This window comes from Symphalangus syndactylus, chromosome 22 (assembly GCF_028878055.3).
Source record: "Symphalangus syndactylus isolate Jambi chromosome 22, NHGRI_mSymSyn1-v2.1_pri, whole genome shotgun sequence".
In the NCBI taxonomy this organism is placed as follows: domain Eukaryota; kingdom Metazoa; phylum Chordata; class Mammalia; order Primates; family Hylobatidae; genus Symphalangus; species Symphalangus syndactylus.
This window is the reverse complement of record NC_072444.2, coordinates 76,101,808-76,127,064: the sequence shown is the minus strand read 5'-3', so window position 1 is coordinate 76,127,064 and position 25,257 is coordinate 76,101,808. Positions and strand designations below refer to the sequence as shown.

Sequence of the window (25,257 nt, the reverse complement as noted above, 5' to 3'; positions counted from 1 at the left end):
TAACAAACCATCCCGCCCAGAACTGCCTCTGCCATCACACATGTAGTCCTCCCTCCGACCAGGACGACACTGAGACCCCTGGAGGATGAGGGTGCCCCGTGGGGTTCCAGGGAGCTCACAAGTGACAGCTATGTGCCGAGGCCTGGGGACAGGAACCCCGTGAGCCTCACCTTCCTGACGTAGGACACGGCGTCCTCCTCGGTGTACACCTCGGCGCTCACGCCTCCTCGCCGGCGGCGGGCCTTCACCACGGGGTTTGGGGGGGTGGGCGACACCTCCTCATCATGAGAGTCCGACTGTGAGTTCGACTTCTGCCGCGCCAAAATCTGCCTGTTTTCTTCCTGTGTGGGAGAGGAAAACACAGAAAGGAAGTAAGAACCTGGCTGTCGCGGCCAGGCACAGGGCTCATGCCTGTGATCCCAGCACTGTGGGAGGATCGCTTGAACTCAGGAGTTGGACATACGGTTAGGCTTTGTGTCCCCAGCCAAATCTCATTTTATGTCCCCACCCAAATCTCATTTTGTGTCCCCACCCAACTCTCACTGTGTCCCCACCCAAATCTCATTTTGTGTCCCCCCCACCCGCCAAATCTCATCTTGAATTGTAATCCCCATCATCCCCATCATCCCCACTTGTCCAGGGAGAGCCCAGGTGGAGGTGACTGAATCATGGGGGCTGTTTCCCCCTTGCTGTTCTCATGATAGTGAGGGAGTTTTCACAAGATCTGATGGGTTTCCAAGGGACTCCTCCCCCTTCACTCAGCACTTCTCCTTCCTGCTGCCTTGTGAAGAAGGGGCTCTGCTTCCCCGCTGCTGCCTTCTGCCATGATCATAAGTTTCCTGAGGCCCCCCCAGCCATGCGGAACTGTGAGTCAATTCAACCTCTCTATAAACACCCAGTCTTGGGTGGTTCTTTAGAGCGGTATGAAAATGGACTAATACACCCTGCCTCTACAAAAAAAAAAAAAAAAAAAAAAGAATTAGCTGTAAGTGGTTTCACCTAAAGTTGCAGTTCCTAAGAACCTGTCAACATTTCTGTGTATGTACCAATTTTGTGAGACATTAAAAAATAAAGTGGGTGAGGCTCTCCAGGTAAATTTTATAACTGCCTGTACAACCACAATTATCTCAAAATTAAAACTTTAATTTGCTTTTTAAAGTGAGTGAGAAGCTGAACTGGCATGGGGTTTATGGAGGCTGAGGTGACAAGCATCTGGAGGTCTGCTGGGAGGAGGGGACTGGAAGTTGAGCCCCGAGTCACTGTACAATGACCATGGTTGTGTCCTCCACGTGGGTTGGGGTTGCTCCGAAGCCCACCATGCCTTGAGCTGTGGATGGCAGGACGCACCACCACTGCAGACCTTGCTCCTGCCCACAGACAAGTGCTTCGACCACTGTCCCCAGCTCTTCAGCCACTCTAAACCTCATGCATCTGGTATGGCCTTAGCCAGCGTGTGCATTTCAATCCCACCAGGGCCCATGTGCCTTTCCTCCTGCACCTGGAGGACCTGTGTTTGCATAACCTGCAGCCTAAACACTGACCTCCACCACCCTCAAAGGTGGGCTTAGGACCAGGGACAGGGGGCTCTGTGGTCTGAGGACACACTGGGCCCTGAGCTGAGCCCCTTTCTCACTGCAATTCTGCCTCTTTGGGAAAAGGGTGAAGGGGAGGGAGGGAGGAAAGAGGAAGGAAGGAGGGAGCAGGGAGGAGGGAGAGGAGAAGTCAGGAATCAGCAGGGCCAGGCAGCCTGGAGAGCCCAGGAGCTCAGTCCTCGTCTTAAGGTCACATCAGGTAGCCCAGCTTACGGGGACCACAGATGAGCACACTCCTTTCCTAGAGCGCTGTGTGACCCTGAGTAAGTTACTTGACCTCACCAGGACTCATCTGTGAGGGCAAATGAAGACATATGTCCCTGGCATCGTAGTAAGAAGAGACTTCCGGCCAAGTGCGGTGGCTTCCGGCCGGGTGTGGTGGCTCACGCCTATAATCCCAGCACTTAGGGAGGATGGTTTGGCCCCAGGTGTTCAAGACCAGCCTGGGCAACATAGTGAGATCATATCTCAAAAAAAATTTGTTGGCCGGGCATGGTGGCTCACACCTGTAACCCCAGCACTTTGGGAGGCCGAGGGGGGTGGATTACGAGGTCAGGAGATCGAGACCATCCTGGCTAACATGGTGAAACCCTGTCTCTACTAAAAATACAAAAGATTAGCCGGGCGTGGTGGTGGGCGCCTGTAGTCCTAGCTACTCGGGAGGCTGAGGCAGGAGAATGGCGTGAACCCGGGAGGCGGAGCTTGCAGTGAGCCGAGACCACGCCACTGCAGTCCAGCCTGGGCCACAGAGCGTGACACCATCTCAAAAAAAAAAAAAAAAAAAATTGTTTTAAGGAAAAGAGATTTCAACCTGTCCTAACAGATACGAACGGCTCTGTGTGCAGAGGCAATGCCAGCTCACATGTCCTGAGTGTTCACCTTGGTCACTCATGCCCTACTCAGCCTCGAGGTGGGTGCAGCCCCCAACCCCTCACACAGATCAGGCACACAAGGCCCTCACTCTCCCTCCCGGCCTCACCCTGATCCAGCCCCCGGACTTCCTACCGGTCCTCTGAGGGCTTTGGTCCCCCGCAGCTTGGGAGCTTCCCAAAAAAAGATGGCGGCCCCATCAGGCAGGGCCTTGCTTCATGGACAAGGAGGTGGAGGAGGAATTCAAGGGCAAACAGGCCAAGTTCCCTACCAATGCCTCCTGACACCCCAAGACCCAGACATGCCCACCTGTGACAAGGCTGAAACCACGGCTCTGAGGTGCCCACCCTCCAGGGGCACAGGAGCTCTGGGGTGCTGAGGTCTGACAGATGCAGACACCGCATGAATGCCAAGGCCAGGGTGCCACCAGCCCTATGTCTGGGTATCCCCTTCCTTGACTTTCAAAAACCATCCCTTTAAGCAAATGGTTTGCTTATTGGTTCCAAATATTGAACCCAAGGATTTCTGAGAATTGGCCATTTAAAGTCAGCCAGGTGCACCAGTCCAAGTGGGTGAGGTGACCACCAGGTCACACCAAGGTAGAGGATGCAGGAGACGGGTCTGAGACCCCAGTCCGCCCTGGCTTCCTGCGGACTCTGTAGCCATTCCTCCTGCTCCAGGAACCTCCGGCAAACAAATGGCTGTCTCCCCAGCCTGTTAAAACTGGGACATGGGTGGGAGCTCCTGCCGAATGCCAGCCACCATCCATCCCATGGGTGACGGACATGAGTGAAGGGTCCCCACAGACCAGAGTGGGCCTGGCTGGCACCAACCTGAAGCGGCAGGATGCAGTCACAGAGACACCCTGAACAACACCGGCCTCAAGCCCCACTCCTCGCCCACCTGCCACGTGCCAGGCACGGCACCCACTCCCCATGGAAGGGCGGCCTGGAGAGCTGCTTGTTGCTCCCTCAGAAACAATCCTACCCACTCCTTAACCAGCCCAATGTGGCCATCTGTCAATCACAGCCAAGGGCAGTTTCCCCGGGGAGCCCCTGCTTGTTCCGCAGCTGATGCCCACCTCCACGTGCACTGACGCCCACCTCCGTGTGTGCCAATGCCCACTTCTGCATATGCCGATGCCCACCTCCACGTGCACCAATGCCCACCTCTGCATACACCGACGCCCACCTCCATGTGCGCCAATGCCCACCTCTGCATACGCCGATGCCCACCTCCGCATGCTCCAATGCCCACCTCCACGTGCACCAATGCCCACCTCCATGTGCGCCAATGCCCACCTCTGTGTGTGCTGATGCCCACCTCTGCATACACCAATGCCCACCTCCGTGTGCACCAATGTCCACCTCCACGTGTGCCGATGCCCACCTCCACCTGTGCTGATGCCCACCTCTGCATACACCAATGCCCACCTCTGCATGCTCCAATGCCCACCTCCATGTGCACCAATGCCCACCTCCACGTGCACCAATGCCCACCTCTGCATATGCCAATGCCCACCTCAACGTGCACCAATGCCCACTCCACGTGTATGCTGATGCCCACCTCTGCACACACCGATGCCCACCTCCGCATGCTCCAATGCCCACCTCCATGTGCACCAATGCCCATCTCCACATGTGCTGATGCCCACCTCTGCATACGCCGATGCCCACCTCCGTGTGCACCAGTGCCCACCTCCACATGCGCCAATGCCCACCTCCACATGCGCCAATGCCCACCTCCATGTGTGTGCTGATGCCCACCTCTGCATAAGCCGATGCCCACCTCCGTGTGCTCCAATGCCCACCTCCACGTGCACCAATGCCCACCTCCACGTGCACCAATGCCCACCTCCACGTGTGTGCTGATGCCCACCTCTGTGTACACCGATGCCCACCTCCATGTGCTCCAATGCCCACCTCCACGTGCACCAATGCCCACCTCCGCCTGCGCCGGCCAGTTCTCCCTGTCTCCTCACACACCTATCAGATGCTAAATGCCCAGCCAGGAAGACGCTGAGTACATGGGATTGCCGGGTGCAGCTTTATCGATCGTTTAAATATATCTTGATGGAGCTTCCCCAAAAAAGATGGCAGATGAAAGGTGCACGTTTCCTCTTTTCCCTCTAGCGACCTCTTGAACGACAGCAAAATTAAAATATATGCATATATACATCTACCACAATGACCAGAATGGCAGGAACACTATCTGAGATTTCTGGAAAACAGACAATGACCCGAAGCACGGAATTTGACATTCGGACGAAGTACGTAGCAGCCCAGGATACGTGAAGCAGGTTCTGCTGCAGAGCCCCACAGGGCAGAGGACAGAGGTGGTGAAAGTCATCAAGATCCAGACCCAGGACCATAGGAGCTCAGGAGCCTGGGAGCTGAGCAGCCCCCCAAGGCCAGGAGCCCAGGTGTCCTGTGGCTGCTCCTTCTCTTCCCTTTTACAATGGAAATTCCCAAACTACACAAGAGTAGACAGAGTAATACAATGAATCACCAAACGCCCATCACCCACCCTCAACCATTATCAAAACGGAGCCGGTCCTATTTCATTTCACCTCCACCCACTTCACACAGACACAGACACACACACACACACACACACACACACACACACACACAGGATGGAAGCAAATCTCAGATACAGCATTTCATTCTAAATACTTCAATATCTATCTCTAAAATACACTTGTTAAAACATAACCACAATCCCCATTATCATCTGCCATGAGTTGGATGTGGTTTGTCCCTCCTGAAATTTGATCCTCAATGTGGTGGTGTTGGGAGGTCCATGAATGTAACTTTTTATATTAATTAATATAATTCATGTTACATATATAACATACACATAACAGTAGGAAGATACACCATGAAAATATCTTAAAAAGAGACAAAAAGACAGAGAAAAAACATGTGTTTGTATATACATATATATAACACGTCTTATATAGATACACACATAACATGTTATATATATACACGTTATATATAACATGTTTTATATATATATACACCTATAACATGTTTTATATATATATACACCTATAACATGTTATATATATACACACACACATATAACATGATATATATATATATATATATATATATATATATATATATATATACCAAAAACATTCCAGGAGGCTCAATATCTGATTAACAGCAGTTCCAGAAGATAAAATAAAATAGAAACTTGACAGAAATAAAAGAAAAATTTCCCTAAACCGAAGAACATGAGTGTCTTGGTTGACAGAGCCCTCAAGATTTTCAGTCCTAGTAAAAGGATCTCTTATACTGTACTTCCAGGGATGAGAATTTTCCAAAAGCTCCCACAGAGAAAAGTCAGGTCACCTACAAAGGACTGACAATAAGGATGGCTCAAACTTCTCAAAAGAAACACTAGATACTAGAGGACAATGAAACGAAGCCTCCAACATTCTGAAGGAAACTTCCTTTCAACCTAGACCTTTATACCCAGCTAAACTAGCATTCATGTTTGTAGTTATAATAAAGGCATTTCCCCAGTATACTTGATTGATAATTTTTAACTTTCAGAATTTACTTACAAAGCATAAAAGGCATAATTCTAGTTTTTTAAAAAATATATAAATATTATCAATATGGACAATGCAAAATGAAAAGTTCAGATAACAAAAAGGTAATAAAATTTTGAAAAGGAAAGCTAAGCAGGGTGGATATGTGAAGACCTTTGTCTTTTAAAATGGAGAATCGGCCGGGCGCGGTGGCTCACGCCTGTAATCCCAGCACTTTGGGAGACCGAGGTGGGCAGATCACGAGGTCAGGAGATCGAGACCATCCTGGCTAACACAGTGAAACCCCGTCTCTACTAAAAATACAAAAAATTAGCCGGGCATGGTGGCGGGAGCCTGTGGTTCCAGCTACTCTGGAGGCTGAGGCAGGAGAATGGCGTGAACACAGGAGGCGGAGCCTGCAGTGAGCCGAAATCGCACCATTGCACTCCAGCCTGGGCGACAGAGCGAGCATCTCAAAAAAAAAAAAAAAAATGGAGAATCAAAGAATACAGTTCACAATGAAATTGTAAAGGGGTTAGTGTATTATCTAAAATTTAGGATTTTAGAAAGGAAATAGTAAAAGATTTTAAAACGGTGATACAACTATACTGGGAAGATGGAGAGAGAAGGTGGGGTCATCTGGCATTGCCCAAAGTCAACAGAGGGTGTTGAAAATTTTAGTTATTATTTACTACCACTCTGACCCAAGCCAGCATTCATCTGTCATCTAGAATATTGAAATGGCTGTTCTTGCAGTTAGGGATTTTATTAAAGCATAAATCAGGTTTTTACTCCTGTTAATGACAAACTAAGTTGTTTAGATTGAGGTTTCTGGAGAGATCGACTAGAAAACCTTGATGAAAAGTTAAAAATATGTTTTTGAAAGCATCAGAGAGCTACCACAGCAGAGAAGAATTAATTACAAGGCCAATTTCAAGGAGAAGACAGAAACCCAGAGAGATGAACACAGCAGTTGGAACCACAAGAAGTGTCTACGACAAGCAGCCGAGAAGCTGACAGGCTGAGGTTTCAACAGATTTGTAGAGGTAGGAAAGATCAAAACTGTAACTTAGGGCCTGCCTAGGAAAAGAAATCCTAGTAAATCCTCCAGATTTTGTGCGTTGGCCCAGAAGATTTTGTGTGGACACTAGAAAGAAAGATGAGCTGGGATTAAGCCAGCCTCCCTGGGACTGAATCTCAGCTCAAGTCATCTCAGTCCCTAATTGGATCAGGGTGATCCAGGATTGCTAGCACCCCTAGGCTAGCCATTTTTCCAAAGCAATTATACATTCTCTCAAAAGGAATACATCAGCCTCAAATTTTCTCTTTAATTTTTCATACGTAGTGTTGGAAACTCAATCAAAAATAACTCGGATACAAAGAGACAAGATCATGTAATCAAAACCCAAGAGAAGCAATAGACAATACATAAAGATCCCCTCAGGGGATGCAGATCATGGAGTTAACGGACATAGACTTTAAAATAATTATGCTCAGTATGTTCAAGGAAATAAAAGATGAAATTGAGAACACTGGCACGAAACTAAGAAAAAAATTGTAAGGCACATGGAAATGCTAGGCAGATGAGAAACACAAGGGAAGAAATTAATAACCTGGAAAATAGATGAAAATATCCAGACTGAAGTACAAAGACAGGAAAGGAAAGTAACTACAGAAAAGTGCTGAAGAGCACGTGGACTATGGCAAAAAGCTCCAGTTTCTATGAATTTGAGCTCCAGATGGAGGGGAGAGAATATGGCAGAAGCAATGTTTGAAGAGATCATGATGAATAATTTTCCCAAACTAATAAAAGACATCAGGCCACAGATTCAACAAGCACACAAACTCCCACACAGGATAAACCAGCATAGCGTGGTAAACCGCAGGACCAAAGACAGAGAAAAACCTAAAATGCAGCCAGAAAAAAAAGGCATTACCGGCCGGGCATGGTGGCTCGTGCCTGTAATCCCAGCACTTTGGGAGGCGGAGGCAGGCAGATCACATGAGGTCAGGAGTTCAAGACCAGCCTGGCCAATATGATGAAACCCCATCTCTACCAAAAATACAAAAATTAGCCGGGCTTGGTGGCGGGAACCTGTAATCCTAGCTACTCGGGAGGCTGAGGTAGGAGAATCACTTGAACCCAGGAGGCAGAGGTTGCAATGAGCCGAGATCACGCCACTGCACTCCAGCCTGGGTGGCAAAGCAACACTTCAAATCAAAAAAAAAAAAAAAAAAAAAAAAGGCTGAGCACGGTGGCTCACACCTGTAACCCCAGCACTTTTGGAGGCCAAGGCGGGCGGATCACCTGAGGTCAGGAGTTCAAGACCATCCTGGTTAACATGGTGGAACCCCACCTCTACTAGAAAAATACAAAAAAAGTAGCTGGACGTGGTGGCGTGTGCCTGTAATCCCAGTTACCCAGGGGGCTAAGACAGGAGAATCGCTTGATCCGGGAGGTGGAGGTTGCAGTGAGCCAAGACTGTGCCACTGCACTCCAGCCTGGGTGACAGAGTAAGACTCCATCTCAAAAAAAAAAAAAAAAAAATACAAGACAGATTGCACACTCCCCTGCCCACTGGAACCCTCCAGTAGCCTCCGGTCTGAGTTGAAACAGAATTGTTTATGTCAGCCAGCAAGGCCCTGCGTGATCTGCCCTCAGCCCCATACTCCTTGCCTGCCCCAGGGCTCTCTGCTGTCCTCCCACACCAAACACACTTCCGCCTTTCACTTGCAATTATCTGCCAAGGACAGCCTTCCTCAATGTCTCAGGGCTCCCTCCCTTTCCTCCCCAAGTCTCCACTGAAATGTGACCTTCTTGGTGCAGGAAAACCCTCTCAATACGCCTCTCCTCCCCCTCCAGGGCTCTGCGGTCCTCTCAGCAGGTGCTGCAATCTCACAGTTACGTATCTGACGCATTTTGCGTCTTAACCATGGTTACTGTCTGTGTCCCTCACTAGAATACTGCCTGGGCTTGATTCAATGCTAAATCTCTTGCTTAAAACAGCACCTGCATACAGTAAATGCTTAATATATATTTGTTAAATAAATATAAAAGAGACAAGATCATGTGATCAAAAATCAAGAGAGGCAACAGACAATACAAAGAGATCCCCCCAGGGAAAGCAGATCATGGAATTCATGGAAAAAGACTTTAAAATAATTATGCTCAGTATGTTTGAGGAAATAAAAGACAAAATTGAGAACACTGGAACAGAACTAAAAGGAAAATGTTTTTAAAGCCAAATGGTAATGCTAGAATCCAAAAACATAATAATAAACAAAAAAGTTATTTCAATTTTTGAAGAAAACAAAATTTGAAATTCACATCACAGAGTAACCCAGGATATATTAACAAAATTGTAAACACTTTCCTTCTTTTCTTACTTAGCATTTTATCTAGACTTTGACTACAACCATGCAACAAAAGAAAAAGATGGGGAGGATAAGGAGGGGAAGGGGAGGAGAGCCTGCATATAAAAAAGAACCCAAAGAGAACACTTTTTTTTTTTTCGAGATGGAGTATGGCTCTGTTGCCCAGGCTGGAGTGCAGTGGTGCAATCTCAGCTCACTGCAAGCTCCGCCTCCCAGGTTCACGTCATTCTCCTGCCTCAGCCTCTCGAGCAGCTGGGACTACAGGCACCTGCCACTACACCGAGATAATTTTTCCGTATTTTTAGTAGAGAACTGGGTTTTACCCTGTTAGCCGGGATGGTCTCAATCTCCTGACCTCGTGATCCACCCGCCTCGGCCTCCCAAAGTGCTGGGATTACAGCCACCACGCCCGGCCGAGAACACATTTTTTAAAGAGCTGAGGGACGGAGGCCAGGCACGGTGGGCTCACGTCTGTAATCCCAGCACTCTGGGAGGCCAAAGCAGGAGGATCACTTGAGACCAGGAGTTCGAGACCACCCTGGGCAACATGGTGAAACCCCGTCTCTACTAAAAATACAAAAATTAGCCAGGCGTGGTGGTGTGCTCCTGTAATCCCAGCTACTCGGTAGGTTGAGGCAGGAGAATCGCTTGAACCCAGGAGGCAGAGGTTGCAGTGAGCTGAGATCACACCACTGCACTCCAGCCTGGGTGACAGAGTGAGACTCTGTCTCAAAAAAAAAGAGCTGAGAGAGGAAGGGAGCGAGGGGTGAAAAGCGACCTGCTGGGTGCTAGGCTCACTACCCGGGTGGTGGGGTCATCCACACCCTAGACCTCAGTGTCACGAAACATCCCCATATAACAAACCTGCACATGTACCCCCAAACCTAAAATAAAAGTTGGGAAAAAAAAAAAGAAATTAAATAAGAAGCCATTAACAACAACAACAACAAATTTCAAGTGCTTGGCATTGGGATCAGAGTGGAATTTCTTCAGCTTCCTGCATGTTGCTGTAATGTTAACACAACACAAATTGGAAGGAACTATGTCATAATAAAAGTAAACTATTGTGTGCTACTGTGCAGACATAAATACCACTAAAACCACCTAAATAAATAACAAGTCCCAGAAGCAATGCCCCCACCAGCTGCACACCCAGAAGATGGGGCTCCTCAGGAAGGGGCTGGGGCTTCTCAGGAAGGCGCTGGTGCTTCTCAGACACTCAGAGGCCTGATGCCTGGGGCTGTAAAAGAAAAAAAAAAAACAAAAAACACCCGGCAGTCCTGTCTCCAGCTGCACGAATGGGCGCCAGCTCCAAGGCTGATGGGTCTCCAGTGCACCCTCCACAGCGGGCCTGGCGGCTGGCGTCTCCACTGCCAGCCACCACAGGCTCCTCTCAGCCTGCACTTGGGAATCCTCCTTCCCAGTGGCCCATCGGCTCCGCTGCAAATCCCACCCAAAGGGTACAGTGCCCACTCACCCTGGCCAGTCGGCTGCAAATCCTACCCAAAGGGTCCCGCGCCCACTCACCCTGGCCAGTCAGCTGCAAATCCTACCCAAAGGGTCCCGCGCCCACCCACACTGGCCAGTCTGCTGCAAATCCTACCCAAAGGGTCCCGTGCCCACTCACCCTGGCCAGTCAGCTGCAAATCCTACCCAAAGGGTCCCGTGCCCACCCAAACTGCCAGTGGAAATGGGTTTCCATCCGTGAAATGAGCCTGCAGGTGATGGGGAAACTCGGCCAGGCCAAGATCAGGAACTCTCTGCCAACAGAGATGTCTCCTCTAAAAGCAGTGAGATTCCAAATCCCCTGCCTGGTCAGGAGGGGTGCAGGAGGGTGGCTTTGATGGAGAGGGAGTGCCTCCACTCCCACGGACGAAGATGCAGCCACAGCCATCCAGGGAGAGCAAACAAAGAGGAGAGCTGGGCATTACCGGTGGATCCATGTCCACACGCCCTTCCGCCTACACGCAGTCCTTTCCAACAGCCCAAAGTGAGGTGGACGCCCTGCCGTGTGCTGAATGGCATGTGGCCTCCATCCAGGTCTCCACAGAGCTGTTGGAAGCCCAGTGCCGTGACCTCACATGGTCAAAAGCGGCTCCTTGTGGACAAAACCCCGGGGAGGGGAATCCAGGGCACCGAGGGGATGCACCACAGGGCTCTACAGACACCGGCAATCACCTCCTGCGGAGGACGGTGCATCCCCTGAACCCCCTGCCAAGTAAACACCTCATCACTTTCTGGTCACCATGACAACAGGCTACCTCACAATCTCTCAGAATGACACAGAGCCTCCCTGGAGCTGCGAGTCCCTTGCTCACATCCATCCCCAGGCTGAATCACTGGGAGATGGAGATCAAGGGTGAGACGCTGCAAATACGTTCTCGAACCTTTGCGTCCTTCTAACCGACCTCAGGGATGGGCTGTATGGGACCCGCTCCTAGGGAAATCATCAAGTCGTCATCCACTGCTCCTATACAAACCAGGAGGTCTCACTGGAAATGGCAGGTGGGCTGGGCGCAGTGGCTCATGCCTGTCATCCAGCACTTTGGGAGGCCAAGGCAGGCAGATTACCTGAGGTCAGGAGTTCGAGACCAGCCTGACCGACGTGGTGAAACCCCATCTCTACTAAAAATACAAAAATTAGCCACGTGTGGTGGCGCAAGCCTGTAATCCCAGCTACTTGAGAGACTGAAGCAGGAGAATCAATTGAACCTGAGGCGGAGGTTGCGGTGAGCCGAGATCGCGCCATTGCACTCCAGCCTGGGCAACAAGGGCGAAGCTCCGTCTCAAAAAAAGAAAGAGACAGAGAGAGAAGAGAAGAGAAGAGAAGAGAAGAGAAGAGAAGAGAAGAGAAGAGAAGAGAAGAGAAGAGAGAAGGCAGGTGCATCACAACTGAGGGGCTCTGGGCCTTTGTAGAAATTACTAGAAATAGTAGCAATAATAGAGTTGGCAGGAACCTGAAGCCTGGGAGTTGAGAGAGGTCGGTTGGGACTGCTCCCCCGACTGCGGTGCAAATTGTTTATACCAACACTGAGGCTCTGCAGTCGCCTGGGAGAGACAGAAACTTCAGGCAAAATTGCACTCATACCGGAGTAATTTTTCGGCAGTTCACATTGCCTCCTGGAAGGTGGGGAGGCAGGAACACAGCTGGAGGCCAACCCTGGCACTCAACGTCAGTTCAGTTAGGGAGAGGGTAAGAGGCAGGACAGCCCTGGACAGGCAAGGGCAGGTTCTCAACCCGATAGTAGTAAAACCTGGGGCTTCATCCCAGATGCCCTGCAGGCTGGAGGAGGCTGAGAAGAGGAGTTTGTTTGAGCGGGTGAGTGGGATTTTTTTTTTTTTTTGAGATGGAGTCTCACTCTGTTGCCCAGGCTGGAGTGCAGTGGTGCGATCTCGGCTCACTGCAAGCTCCCCCTCCCGGTTTCACGCCATTCTCCTGCCTCAGCCTCCCAAGTATCTGGGACCACAGGCGCCTGCCACCACGCCTGGCTAATCTTTTCTATTTTTAGTAGAGACGGGGTTTCACCGTGTTAGCCAGGATGACCTCGATCTCCTGACCTTGTGATCCGCCCACCTTGACCTCCCAAAGTGCTGGGATTACAGGCTTGAGCCACCATGTCCGGCCGATTTTTTTTTTTAAATTGAGATGGAGTCTCATTCTGTCGTCCAGGCTGGGGTGCAGTGGTGTGATCTCGGCTCACTGCAACCTCCGCCTCCCGGGTTCAAGCAATTCTCCTACCTCAGCCTCCCGAGTAGCTGGGACTACAGATGCCCACCACCACGCCCAGCTAATTTTTGTATTTTTAGTAGAGACGGGGTTTCCCCACGTTGGCCAGGCTGGTCTCGAACTCCTGACCTCAAGTGATCCTCCTGCCTTGGCTTCCCAAGGTGCTGGGATAACAGGCGTGAGCCAGTGTACCCTGCCGAATTTTTTTTTTTTAATTGAGGTAAAAGTCATATAACTTAAAGTTAACTATTAACCATACTAAAGTGCACAATTCAGCCATGTTGACACATTCACCATGCTGTGCAACCACTACCTCCATCCAGATCCAGGACCTTTGCAGACCCTGTGCCATTCAGCAGCTGCCCCCTAACACCCGCCCCAGCCCCCGACAGCCCCGAATTGGCTTCCTGTCTCTATGCGACTGCCTGTTCCTGCTACTTCACAGAAGCGGAATTGCACAGTGTTTGGCCTGTTGCGTCTGGCTCATTTCACTGACGTTATGTCTCCCGGATTCGTCCACACTGTGGCGTGTGTCAGGTGCCTCACTCCTTTCTGCAGCTGAGGGACTTCCCTTGTGTGGAGAGGCCACAGTTTGTCCTCTCGAGCTGATGGACGTGTGGCGTTTTCACATTGTGGCTCCTGTACGCAGTGCTGCTCCGAACGCTTATGTAGAGGCATGTGTTTGAAGACCTGTTCTCAATTCTTCGGGGTGTGTACCTAGGAGTGGCACTGCCGGGTCCTGTGGTCACTGCATGTTTAACTTTCCCAGGAAATGCCAAGCTTTCTTCCGCTGTGGCTGCACCAACTCACATTCCCGACAGCAGCGCACGAGGGTTCCACGTCCCCCACACCCCCCACAACATCCATCTTATGTTTCATTTTTGGTTTTGTTTTTAATACGGACAACATGCATTGGGTTTGGGATGTACTGCCTTTGAGATAACAGTAAGACTTGGACTCGGCCAGGCCTGGTGGCTCACGCCTGTAATTCCTGTACTTTGGGAGGCCAAGGTGGGCGGATCACGAGGTCAGGAGATTGAGACCATCCTGGCTAATACGGTGAAACCCCGTCTCTACTAAAAATACAAAAAAAAGTAGCTGGGCGTAGTGGCGGGCACCTGTAGTCCCAGCTACTTGGGGGGCTGAGGCAGGAGAATGGCGTGAACCCGGGAGGCAGAGCTTGCAGTGAGCAGAGATCGCGCCACTGCACTCCAGCCTGGGCGACAGAGCGAGACTCCATCCCCAAAAAAAAAAAAAAAGTGAGACCCAGACTCAGGAATGGCCCACAGAGAACTAGAGTTTAGACCTGGGACCAAGACACAAGCTCCAGGGTTTAGACCCCGGACCAAGACATAAGGTCTTGTCTGGATGCTCAGCTCCAACAGATCCCACAAAGCCATCCCCGAAGAGACAAGCCTGGAGCCAGAGTAGCTTGCCAAGGAGAGAAGGATGTGGGGCCTCCTTTCCCTAATGCCCAGGCCCCAGGCGATGTGCCTGGCGGATTCCTACGTATACTTCAAAGCATGTTTCAATGCCACCTCCACAGGAAGGCTTTGGGTCCCCTTCCCCTTCCCCTACCCACCTGCAGTGCATTCTGCTCAGACCTCTGTGAGAGCTCACATCACGTGGCCCCAACATGACGTGCTGCACGAGTTCATTACCCCCATCTCAGAGACACAGTGCTGGGTGCACTCAAGAACCGGGCCAAGGGCCGGGCATGGTGGCTCACACCTGTAATCCCAATGCTTTGGGAGGCCAAGGTGAGCGGATCACCTGAGGTCAGGAGTTCGAGACCAGCATGGCCAAAATGGTGAAACCCCATCTCTATTAAAAATACAAAAATTAGTCGGGCATGGTGGTGGGTGCCTGTAATCCCAGCTACTCGGGAGGCTGAGGCAGGAGAATCGCTTGAACCCGGGAGGCGGAAGTTGCAGTGAGCTCGTGCCACTGCACTCCAGCCTGGGGGACAGAGCAAGACTCCGTCTCAGAAAAAAAGGAACCAGGTGAACAAATGAGAAATGAATGAGCGAATGAACAAAAATGTAGTTGGGACAGAAGTCAGAGCCCCACGTCCTCACATGTGACTTTATATAGTGTGAGCTAAATAAACCGTCATGACCACGACGACCACTCAGCTACTCACAGTCGCTCTGTGATCGGCGGGTGCAGGGACGGTTTGGGGGCTGAAGACGCGGGGTCAGAGGTGGCCGGCAAGAAAGGGAGGATGATCTCTGCCAACCGCAGCCCAGAATGTGCCCCCGAATCGAGTAACCCGACCCTGGGGATTGTCCTGGTCCTGTCCTATCCCACACGGGGATGAAGTACAGACGTCCAGCCCAGAAAAGAAAATATCTGGGCGGGTCCTGGGGTCACGGTGGAATCTAAGAGAGAGCCCCGTGCTGGTTAGGAAGGGGTCAGTGATGCTGCCTTCCCAAGCCTAGACTTGGGAAGCGCCATCTGAGTTACGATGACCTCGCGTTCCATGATGGAGACTGCAGTGGAGGCGGAAACAGTTTCAAGTGAGATGGGTGAGGTCACAAGACAGAGCCCACTGGAATCAGCAAGCTACAGGAATTGTGACCAAATACGGCACCTTAGCCAGCCACTGGTGGGGTCAATAGGGCTTTTTTTTTTTTTTTTGAGACGGAGTCTCGCTCTGTCGCCCAGGCTGGAGCGCAGTGGCGTGATCTCGGCTCACTGCAAGCTCCGCCTCCCAGGTTCATGCCATTCTCCTGCCTCAGCCACCCGAGTAGCTGGGACTACAGGTGCCCGCCACCACGCCCGGCTAATTTTTTTGTATTTTTAGTACAGACGGGGTTTCAGCATGTTAGCCATGATGGTCTCAATCTCCTGACCTCGTTATTCATCCCTCTTGGCCTCCCAAAGTGCTGGGATTACAGGCGTGAGCTACCGCGCCCTACCCTTTTTTTTTTTTTTTTTTTGAGATAGGGTCTTTCTCTGTCACCCAGGCTGGAGTATAGTGGTGTGATCATAGCTCACTGCAGCCTCTGCCACCCAGGTTCAAGCGATCCCCCCATCTCAGCCTCCTGAGTATCTGGGACCACAGGCACCATCACCATGCCTGGCTAAACTTTTTTATTTATTATTTGTAGAAATAGTGTCTTGCTATGTTGCCCAGGCTGGTCTCAAGCGATCCTCCTGTCTCGACCTCCCAAAGTGCTGGGATGACAGGCATGAGTCACCGCACCCGGCCCCAGTGGAACTTCTTTTTTTTTTAAGATGGAGTTTCACTCTTGTTGCTCAGGCTGGAGTGCAGTGGTGCAGTGGCACGATCTTGGCTCACTGCAGCCTCCGCCTCCCGGGTTCAAGCAATTCTCCTGCCTCAGCCTCCCGAGTATCTGGGATTACAGACATCAGCCACCACACCTGGCTAATTTTTGTATTTTTAGTAGAGACAGGGCTTCACCATGTTGGCAAGGCTGGTCTCAAACTCCTGACCTCAGGTGACCCACCTGCCTCCACCTCCCAAAGTGCTAGGATGACAGGTGTGAGCCACCGCACCCGGCCTCAATGGGACTCAGCTTTTAAGACCCGTACTGAAAGTAGTTCACTTCATAGAGGAGAGACTAGCCCAGGGCCTCACGGCTCCGACAAGGACCCTGGGCTCTCCCTTTGCGGGAACCAGAAGCCGCTTCTCTTCAAGGAATGAGGTTGGAGTCCCAGTCTCTTGGCTGGAAGAGCTTTGCCTGTCCAGGCTTGACGGGACTTCCCATCTTTGGCAGGTGAAGTATCAGACTAGGCAGGATACAGGTAGTTCCATACACACGGGCCGCTTCAGGAGGCCTCAGGAGAAAGGGGGATGGCGAGCAGGGCCCCTCCCCGGGCTGCGCAGGGGTGACCTCTCACGGACTCTGCCTGCGCACATGCCTGGCCGCTCTTCCCCTTCCCCTCTTGGGATTCCGGGAAGGCCTCTCATTTTGCAGCCCCCACTTCCTGTCTCCTGTTTTCATACTGATGCATTGTCTGAGCTGCAGGACGGTCGAGGTCGTGGGGCTGGGACAGGCTTTCCAGGCCAAAGGCATCTTCGTAACAACACTGTGGGAACAGGGTTTCCAGAAAGCTCCGTGGCCAGAATGTGCCCCAGAATCGAGTAACCCAGCCCTGGGGATTCTCCTGGTCCTATCCCGTCCCACAGAGGGGGATGAAGTGCAGACGTCCAGCCCAGAAAAGAAAGTATCCGGGCGGGGCCTGGGGTGGGGGTGGAATCTAAAGAGATTTTCTGGACCCGAGTTTATCCTCCCAAGATAAGCCCACACGCAGGGATTACTGGCAAACGGAATTCCTTGGTCCTGCCTGTGGCCCAGTTCTCACTCCCATGGGGACACAGCCTGCCCCCTCGCACTGAAAGGGTTTTCTGAGAGGCGGCTGATCCACCCGCCTGATGCCTTTGACGGAGGGCGTCTAGGCTTCCACGGGGCTGTCCACTGTGTGCCGGGCAGGCATGAGTGGTGTTTCTGGACCACCTCCTCCGAGCAGTTCCATGAGCAGCCCTAAGACAGCCCCTCTGCACTCTGTGAAACCCTAAGTCTCAAGTGCCAGTTGTATTTGAGGACTCGGGGTCTCCAGGAGAGGGGTCAGATGGCACCGACCCCAGGCCAGGACCCATAAGACCACCTAGTAGGGGCAAATCATCCTCAGCTCAGAGGAGGCGATCTCGGCTTGAGCATGCAAACACACCCCTTACATCCATCACTCTCGGAGTAAACTAAGTATGTCCAGGTGTGTGCACAGCTATACATCTGGGTAAGTGCGTGTGTTTTAATGCATGTGCACACACGACTCCACGTACCCTCCTCCTCGGTGGCAACAGTACATCCTTGCCTGTGTGTGCGTGTGTGTGCATCTGGGCGAGTGTGTGTACATGTCACTCACACACACGTGCACTCACTCCCTCACCCACCATGGCAGCTGTCCCCCCACCCCACCTCTCCCTACGCAGAAGCAGCAGCTGGGGATTCAGCCCCTCCCTCCTGGAGGGCAGCACCCCAGCTCCCACCTGCCACACACAGGGGCACCAGCCTTGCAGGGCAAAGGCGGAGAAGCCTGAGTTCCTAGGACGGAGGACGAGAAAGAAGCAGAAGGGGGGATCTACCATCAGAGCCAACCCCAGGAGAACGCTGCACCCTGCCCCAGCACGCCAGGCGCCAGGGCCCACAGGCAAGGTGGGAAGGGTGTGGCCTCAGAGGCATGCCTGAGTTTGCGTCCAGCTCCATGACTCTCCCTGGCTGACTGTGGGGAAGCCGCGTTCTCTCTCCAAGCACCCATTTTCTCATGTGTAAGATGGGAATGTAAATATCTCATCTGGCCAGGCCTGCGTGAGAATTCGATGAGATAAAGTATGCAAAGCACCACGTGCCATCTCAGTGTTCCTGCACTGGGAGGCACTGACTCCCAAAGCAGGAAGGCACTGACGGTCAGGGCCCCTCCCAATGCAGGAACACCCGGGGTAGGAAGGGCAGAGGTCACAGCTGGAGGAAGGAGTGGGTAGTTACCTCCTCAGTCCATCACACACTGTCATGCTCACCAAGTAGTGAGCTGGGAGGGCCAGAGGGCACTAAAGACCCTCCCTCCCTGCAGAGCTGGGACTTGGTGTTGGAGCTCAAGCTGAGATCGCCTCCTCTGAGCTCACCCAAGACAGGGCTGTGGTGAGAGGCTCTCTGAAGAAGCAGCCGTGGCCCTAAAGCAAGTGCTGAAGAGCGGCCAGCTGCAGGAGGGGTGGGGAGGACGTTCCGGGTGACAGGACAGTGCTGGCCGGAGCCCTTGGGTGACCATGGGCTGCAGTGGACAGGCAAGCAGGGGCCAGACCCCATGACACAGGAAGGAGCTTAGATTTGTCAGGAGAGCATCGGATAGGTTTGGGAAGGTTTTAAGAAGGAGGAGCAGTTCAATTTGTGGTTCTGGAAGATGGCCCCAGCTGTGACTGATGTGGAAATGGAGCACGACACCCGATGGGAAGCAGAGAGGCTGCTGCAGTCATTCAGCCAAGGGGACAGCGGCGTGGGCTAGGGAAGGGGTGGCAGGGAGAGAAACAGGCATATCTGTGTGCCAGAGGTAGGATCTCTCTTGGATGGGGAATGTGAGATAAATCCCAGAGGAGAAAGGACAAAATGGGGGTCCCCGAATTCCATGAACTGATACAAGTGTGAGGTTCAACCCCAAGTTTCATATGCACGGAACACAGAGAACCATAGAAAAGGTGCCCAGGACTGAGCTGCAAGCAAAACAATGTCCAAGTCCCAGACCAGGCCCAAGCAACCCACACAAGGGTGCACCCAAGCAGCACCTCAAAGGCTTGGAAACGGAACTCGTATTGGCATCGTCACCCACCAAGGGTGAGAGAGAACTTGCAGCCTGGACCTCGTCAATTGATTTCCTGCTAAAACAAACAAAAATATCAACATTCTCTCTCCATAGGATTTTAATGGGACCCAAAGCTTGACAACATAATATCGAAAATGTCCAGGATATAATCCAGTTACTTGACAAATTATTCAACATATCAAGAACTAGGAAAGTCTGGCCAGTTCTCAAAGGAAAAGACAATCCATGGCTGACAACCTTCAGATGCTAGAGATGACGGGATTATCAGGTTAACACTCTAAAGCAGCAATTTTAACTATTTTCCATGAAGTGAAGGTGAACACTCTTGGAATTGGTGGGGGAATTATCAATAAAGAAATCAAATTTATTTAAAAAGAAAAAGAAGAAAGGAGGAGAAGGAGAACAGGAGGAGGAGTAGGAAGAGGAGGAACTACCAAATAAATTTAGAACTGAAAAATAAATACAAATTTTAGAACTGAAAAATAAAGTAACAGAAAATTTTAAATTCACTAGATGGGATCATTTGCAGAATGCATATGACAGAGGAAAGAGTTGGTGAGTTTGAAGAGAGATCAACAGAAATCATCCCACCAAAAGGACGGGTGGGCAGACCATAGTGACTCATGCCTGTAATCCCAGCACTTTGGGAGGCTGAGGTGGGTGGATCACCTCAGGTCAGGAGTTCGAGACCAGCATGGCCAACATGGCTGAACCCCATCTCTAATCAAAATACAAAAATTAGCTGGGCATGGTGGTGTGCGTCTGCAATCCCAGCTACTCGGGGGGCTGAGGCAGGAGAATCGCCTGAACCCGGGAGGCAGAGGTTGCAGTAAGCCGAGATTGCACCACTGTACTCTAGCCTGGGCGAGAGAGCGAGACTCTGAAAAAAAGAAAAGAAAAGAAAAGAAAAGAAGGAGGGAAGGAAGGAAGGAGGGAAGGAAGGAAGGAAGGAAGGAAGGAGGGAGGGAGGGAGGGAGGGAGGGAGGGAGGGAGGGAGGGAGGGAGGGAAGGAAAGAAGGAAGGAAGGAAGGAAGGAAGGAAGGAAGGAAGGAAGGAAGGAAGGAAGGAAGGAAGGGGAAGGAAGGAAGGAAGAAAGGAAGGAAGGAAAGAGAAAGAGAAAGAAAAAGAAAGAGAAAGAAGGAAGGAAGGAAGGAAGGAAGGAAGGAAGGAAGGAAGGAAGGAAGGAGAAAGACAGAAAGAAAGAAAGAAAGAAAGAAAGAAAGAAAGAAAGAAAGAAAGAAAGAAAGAAAGAAAGAAAGAAAGGGAGAGAGAAAGAAAGAAAGATTTAACAGAGCCTCAGGGACTTGCGGGAAAATATTTAAAAATCTAACATTTATGTCACTGGAGTCCCTGAAAGACAGGAAAAAGAGATTGGTACAGAAAAATATATTTGAAAACATGATAGTTGAAAACTTCTCAAATATGTTGAAAGGTATAAATATTCAGATTCAAGATCAAAGGAAAGCTGAAACTCAAAGAAAATCAAACTCAGACACATTGTACTCAAACTCTAACAAACTAAACACACGGGGAAAATCATGAAAGAAGCCAGAGAAAAGAAACATAAAACAAACCAAATGAGGATTAAAAGGCTGATTTGTCATCAGAAACCATAAAGAACAATGGGAAGACATCTTTAAACTGCTGAAATAAAATCACTCTCCACTCAGAGTCCTGTATCTGTAAACATGTCCTTGTCCTTCAGGAATGAAGGCAAACCAGAGAGATTCTCAGATGAAGAAAACTTGGGATCTGTCACCAGCAATACCACTCTAAGAGGAATGCTAAAGCGAGTTCTTCAGGCTGGTGGGGGAAATGATTCCAGAGGGAAAGAAAAACACTTCGGGAACCACGGAACAGTGACAGAAATGGTAAATATCCAGGTACATCTTCTGGACTATTTGCCCCTCTTAAATTACTTAAAATACATGAAAGTGTTAAAAGTAAAAATTATAACATTGTCAAGGGAGTGGGGGAAGGTTCAACATGTGTAAAGGTGATACATACAACAACCAGAAATAATAAGGGGAAGGTAAACGGGCCTACGCGATGGAAAACTTGTACATTTTACTTGAAATGGTAAACTATTAACTCTAAAAAGTCTGTGTAAAGTTATGTATGTATATTGTAATGCTTATAGCAATCACTTAAAGAAAACAGTAAAAAAGACAGTAAGTACTAAAAAATAATCAAATAATCTAAAAGAAGGAAGGAAAAAAGAAATATAGGAAGAAAAACCAGAGAAAACAAATAGAAAAATAATTAAATGGTAGACCTAAATCCAACCATATCAATAATTACATTAAATGTATATGATCTATAAATGAGGCAAGATATATAAAAGTAACTGTCTTAAAAAAAATGGTTGAAAACTTGCCAAATTTCTTGAAGGACATAAATTAACATCAAGATTTGCAAAGGGAAACAAGACAAACTCAAAGAAAATCACATTAAGATGCATCATAGGCTGGGCGCGGTGGCTCACGCCTGTAATCCCAGCACTTTGGGAGGCTGAGGTGGGCAGATCATGAGGTCAGGAGATTGAAACCATCCTGGCTAACACAGTGAAACCCCATTTTCACTAAAAATACAAAAAATTAGCCAGGCATGGTGGCAGGCGCCTGTAGTCTCAGCTACTCGGGAGGCTGAGGCAGGAGAATGGCGTGAACCCAGGAGGCAGAGCTTGCAGTGAGCAGAGATCGTGCCACTGCACTCCAGCCTGGGCAACAGAGCAAGATTCCATCTCAAAAAAATGAGTAAATAAATAAATACATAAAGACGCATCATAATATATACTATACTATATATTACTATATGTACTACATATATAGTAATAAATAGTATTTTCTTTTTTAAAAAGTGAATAATCAACACACCAATTAAAAGAAACTGTCAAATCACATAAAAAATGAAAACCAAGTATATGCTATCCATAAGACACACACTTTACCGATATAGCTAAAATAAGAGGATAGAAAAAGATTAATCCCACAAATCCTAATAATGTGGCTGTATTAATATCAGATAAAGCAGACTTCAGAACAATGAAAATTACCAGGAACAAAGAGAAACACTGAATAATGATAAGAGGGTTTATTCCCATGAAAACATAGCAATCCCAAATGTATATGCAACTAATAACAGAACTCCAAAACACATAAAGCAAAAACTGATAGAATTAAAGGAGAAACAGACAAATTATAACTGGAAGTTTCAATGCTGTTCTTTGGTAGTACGTATAGCAAGGAGCCAAAAAAAATCAGCAAGAATGGGCCAGGCGCGGTGGCTCACACCTGTAATCCCAGCACTTTGGGAGGCTGAGGTGGGCAGATCACGAGGTCAGGAGATCAAGACCATCAATCTCCTGTGGCTAACACAGTGAAACCCCATCTCTACTAAAAATACAAAAAACATTAGCTGGGCGTGGTGGCGGGCACCTGTAGTCCCAGCTACTTGAGGCTGAGGAAGGAGAATGGCACGAACCTGGGAGGTGGAGCTTGGAGTGAGCCGAGATCACGTCACTGCACTCCAGCCTGGGCGACAGAGCAAGACTCTGCCTCAAACCAACAAACAAAAAAATCAGCAAGAATGCAAGAGACCCTAACCTGAACAAGCCTCAAACAACCAGACCTCACCAACATTTCCAGAACACACCACCCAACATTTCCAGAACACACCACCCAACATTTCCAGAACACACCACCCAACATTTCCAGAACACACCACCCAACAGCAGCACACAGTGTTTCCAAGGGCACGTGTGACATTCACCAAGATAAAGCATATGATCAGCCATAAACCACACCTTAACAAAATAAAGATTCAAAACCATACAAGCTATGTTCCCTGACCATAATGAAATTAAACTAGAAATAAATAAGAGAGATATCAAAAAAATCCCCAAATATTTGGAAATTAGACAACAAATTTCTAAATAAGATGAACCAAAGAAGAAATCTCAAGGGAAAATGGAAAATTTTTCGAGCTAAATAGAAAATGAAAATACAGCATATCAAAATCTGTGAAATATAGTTAGAACAATGCTTTAGAGAAAAATCTGTAGCATTATATATTTCTATCAGATAAAAAGCCTTAATCATCTAAAATTTCACCTTAAGAAATTTTAAGAACAGATAAAACCCAAAGACTGCAGAAGAAATGAAATAATAAAAATAAGAGGAGAAACCAATAAAATCTAAACAAAAATAGACAAAATCGATGAAATTAAAATCTAACTCTTTGAAAAGATCAGTAAAATTGATAAACTTCTAGCCAGACTGATCAAGCAAAAAAGAAAAGCCAGAAATTACCGTCTCAGGAATGAAATAATACAAACACTACAGACATTAAAAGGATGAGGTAATATTACTCTATATTGATAAATTTAACAACTTAAATGAAACGGAACAATTCCTTGAAATATACAAACTATGGCCAGGCGCGGTGGCTCATGCCTGTAATCCCAGCACTTTGGGAGACCGAGGCGGGTGGATCACTTGAGGTCAGGAGTTCGAGAGCAGCCTGTCCAACATGGTGAAATCCCGTCCCTACCAAAAATACAAAAATGAGCCAGGCATGATGCCTGTAATCCCAGCTACTCGGGAGGCTGAGGCAGGAGAATCACTTGAACCCAGGAGGCGCGAGTTGCAGTGAGCTAAGATCGCAGCACCGCACTCCAGCCTGGTCAACAAAGCAAGACTCTGTCTCAGAGTAAATAAATAAATAAACAAGCCACATACTAGAAGAAAATATTTTGTAAATTAAATATCTGACAGTTTATAAAAAATTCTGAAACTCAGTAGTAAGAATACAGACAACCTAATAAGAAAAACGGACAAAATACATGAACAGACACTTCACCAAAGAAGATATTTGAGTGGAAAATAAGCGTATGAAAACATCCTCAACAACTTTAGTCATCAGGAAATGTAAAATAAAACCGCTTTAGGGCCAGGCGCGGTAGCTCATGCCTGTAATCCCAGCACTTTGGGAGGCTGAGGCGGGCGGAGGACCTGAGGTCAGGAGTTCAAGACCAACCTGGCCAACATGGTGAAACCCCATCTCTACTAAAAATACAAAAATTAGCCGGGCGTGGTGGCACATGCCTGTAATCCCAGCTACCCAGGAGCCTGAGGCAGGAGAATCGCTTGAAAATCACCTGAACCCGGGGAGCAGAGGCTGCAGTAAACCAAGATCACGCCATTGCCCTCCAGCCTGGGTGACAGAGCAAGACTCCGTCTCAAAAAAAAAAAAAAAGAAAAAAGAAAAAAAAAAACACTTTAGGTGCCACCATATACCTATTAGAATGGCTTAACCTTTTTTTAAAACTGACAGTATCAAAGGCTGCTGATACTGAGGAACAAGAATCACGGCTGCTTGGAACACAAGATAGGACAGACATTCTAGAAAACAGTTTGGCAGTTTCTTATAAACATACCCTTACCCTATGACCCAGGAATCTCACTACTAAATATTTACTCAAGTGAAATAAAAACCTGCTTCCACATTAAAAACCTGTAAGACGAATATTTATAGCAGCTTTATTTGTAGTTGGCAAAAACTGGAAAGGATCCAAGTGTTCCTAGACAGGGTACAGGACAGACAAGCTGCAATCCATCTATGCAACAGAACACTGCCAGCAATACAAATGCAGGACCTGCTGATGCAGAAAAACACAGATGAGGCGGGCACCGTGGCTCACGTCTCTAATCCCAACACACTGGGAGGCCGAGGTGGGTGGAGTTCAAGACCAGCCCGACCAACATGGTGAAACCCCGTCTCTACTGAAAATACAAAATTAGCCGGTC

At 49.0% G+C, this 25,257-nt stretch overlaps 1 protein-coding gene across 6 annotated transcripts in view; it reads right to left on the bottom strand.

Annotated features, from left to right (window-relative positions):
* Nucleotides 1-25,257, bottom strand: part of PRKAR1B (protein kinase cAMP-dependent type I regulatory subunit beta) — a 178,391-nt gene that overhangs the window by 132,162 nt on the left and 20,972 nt on the right. For 5 of the 6 annotated variants that reach the window (XM_055260864.2, XM_055260866.2, XM_063631101.1 and 2 more), the window contains exon 3: nt 171-341. In XM_055260864.2, the coding sequence (XP_055116839.1) occupies nt 171-341 (171 nt within the window). Of the gene's footprint in view, nt 1-170; nt 342-11,312; nt 11,481-25,257 lie in introns of those variants that run through there. The other variant, XM_055260868.2, reaches the window with a different exon arrangement.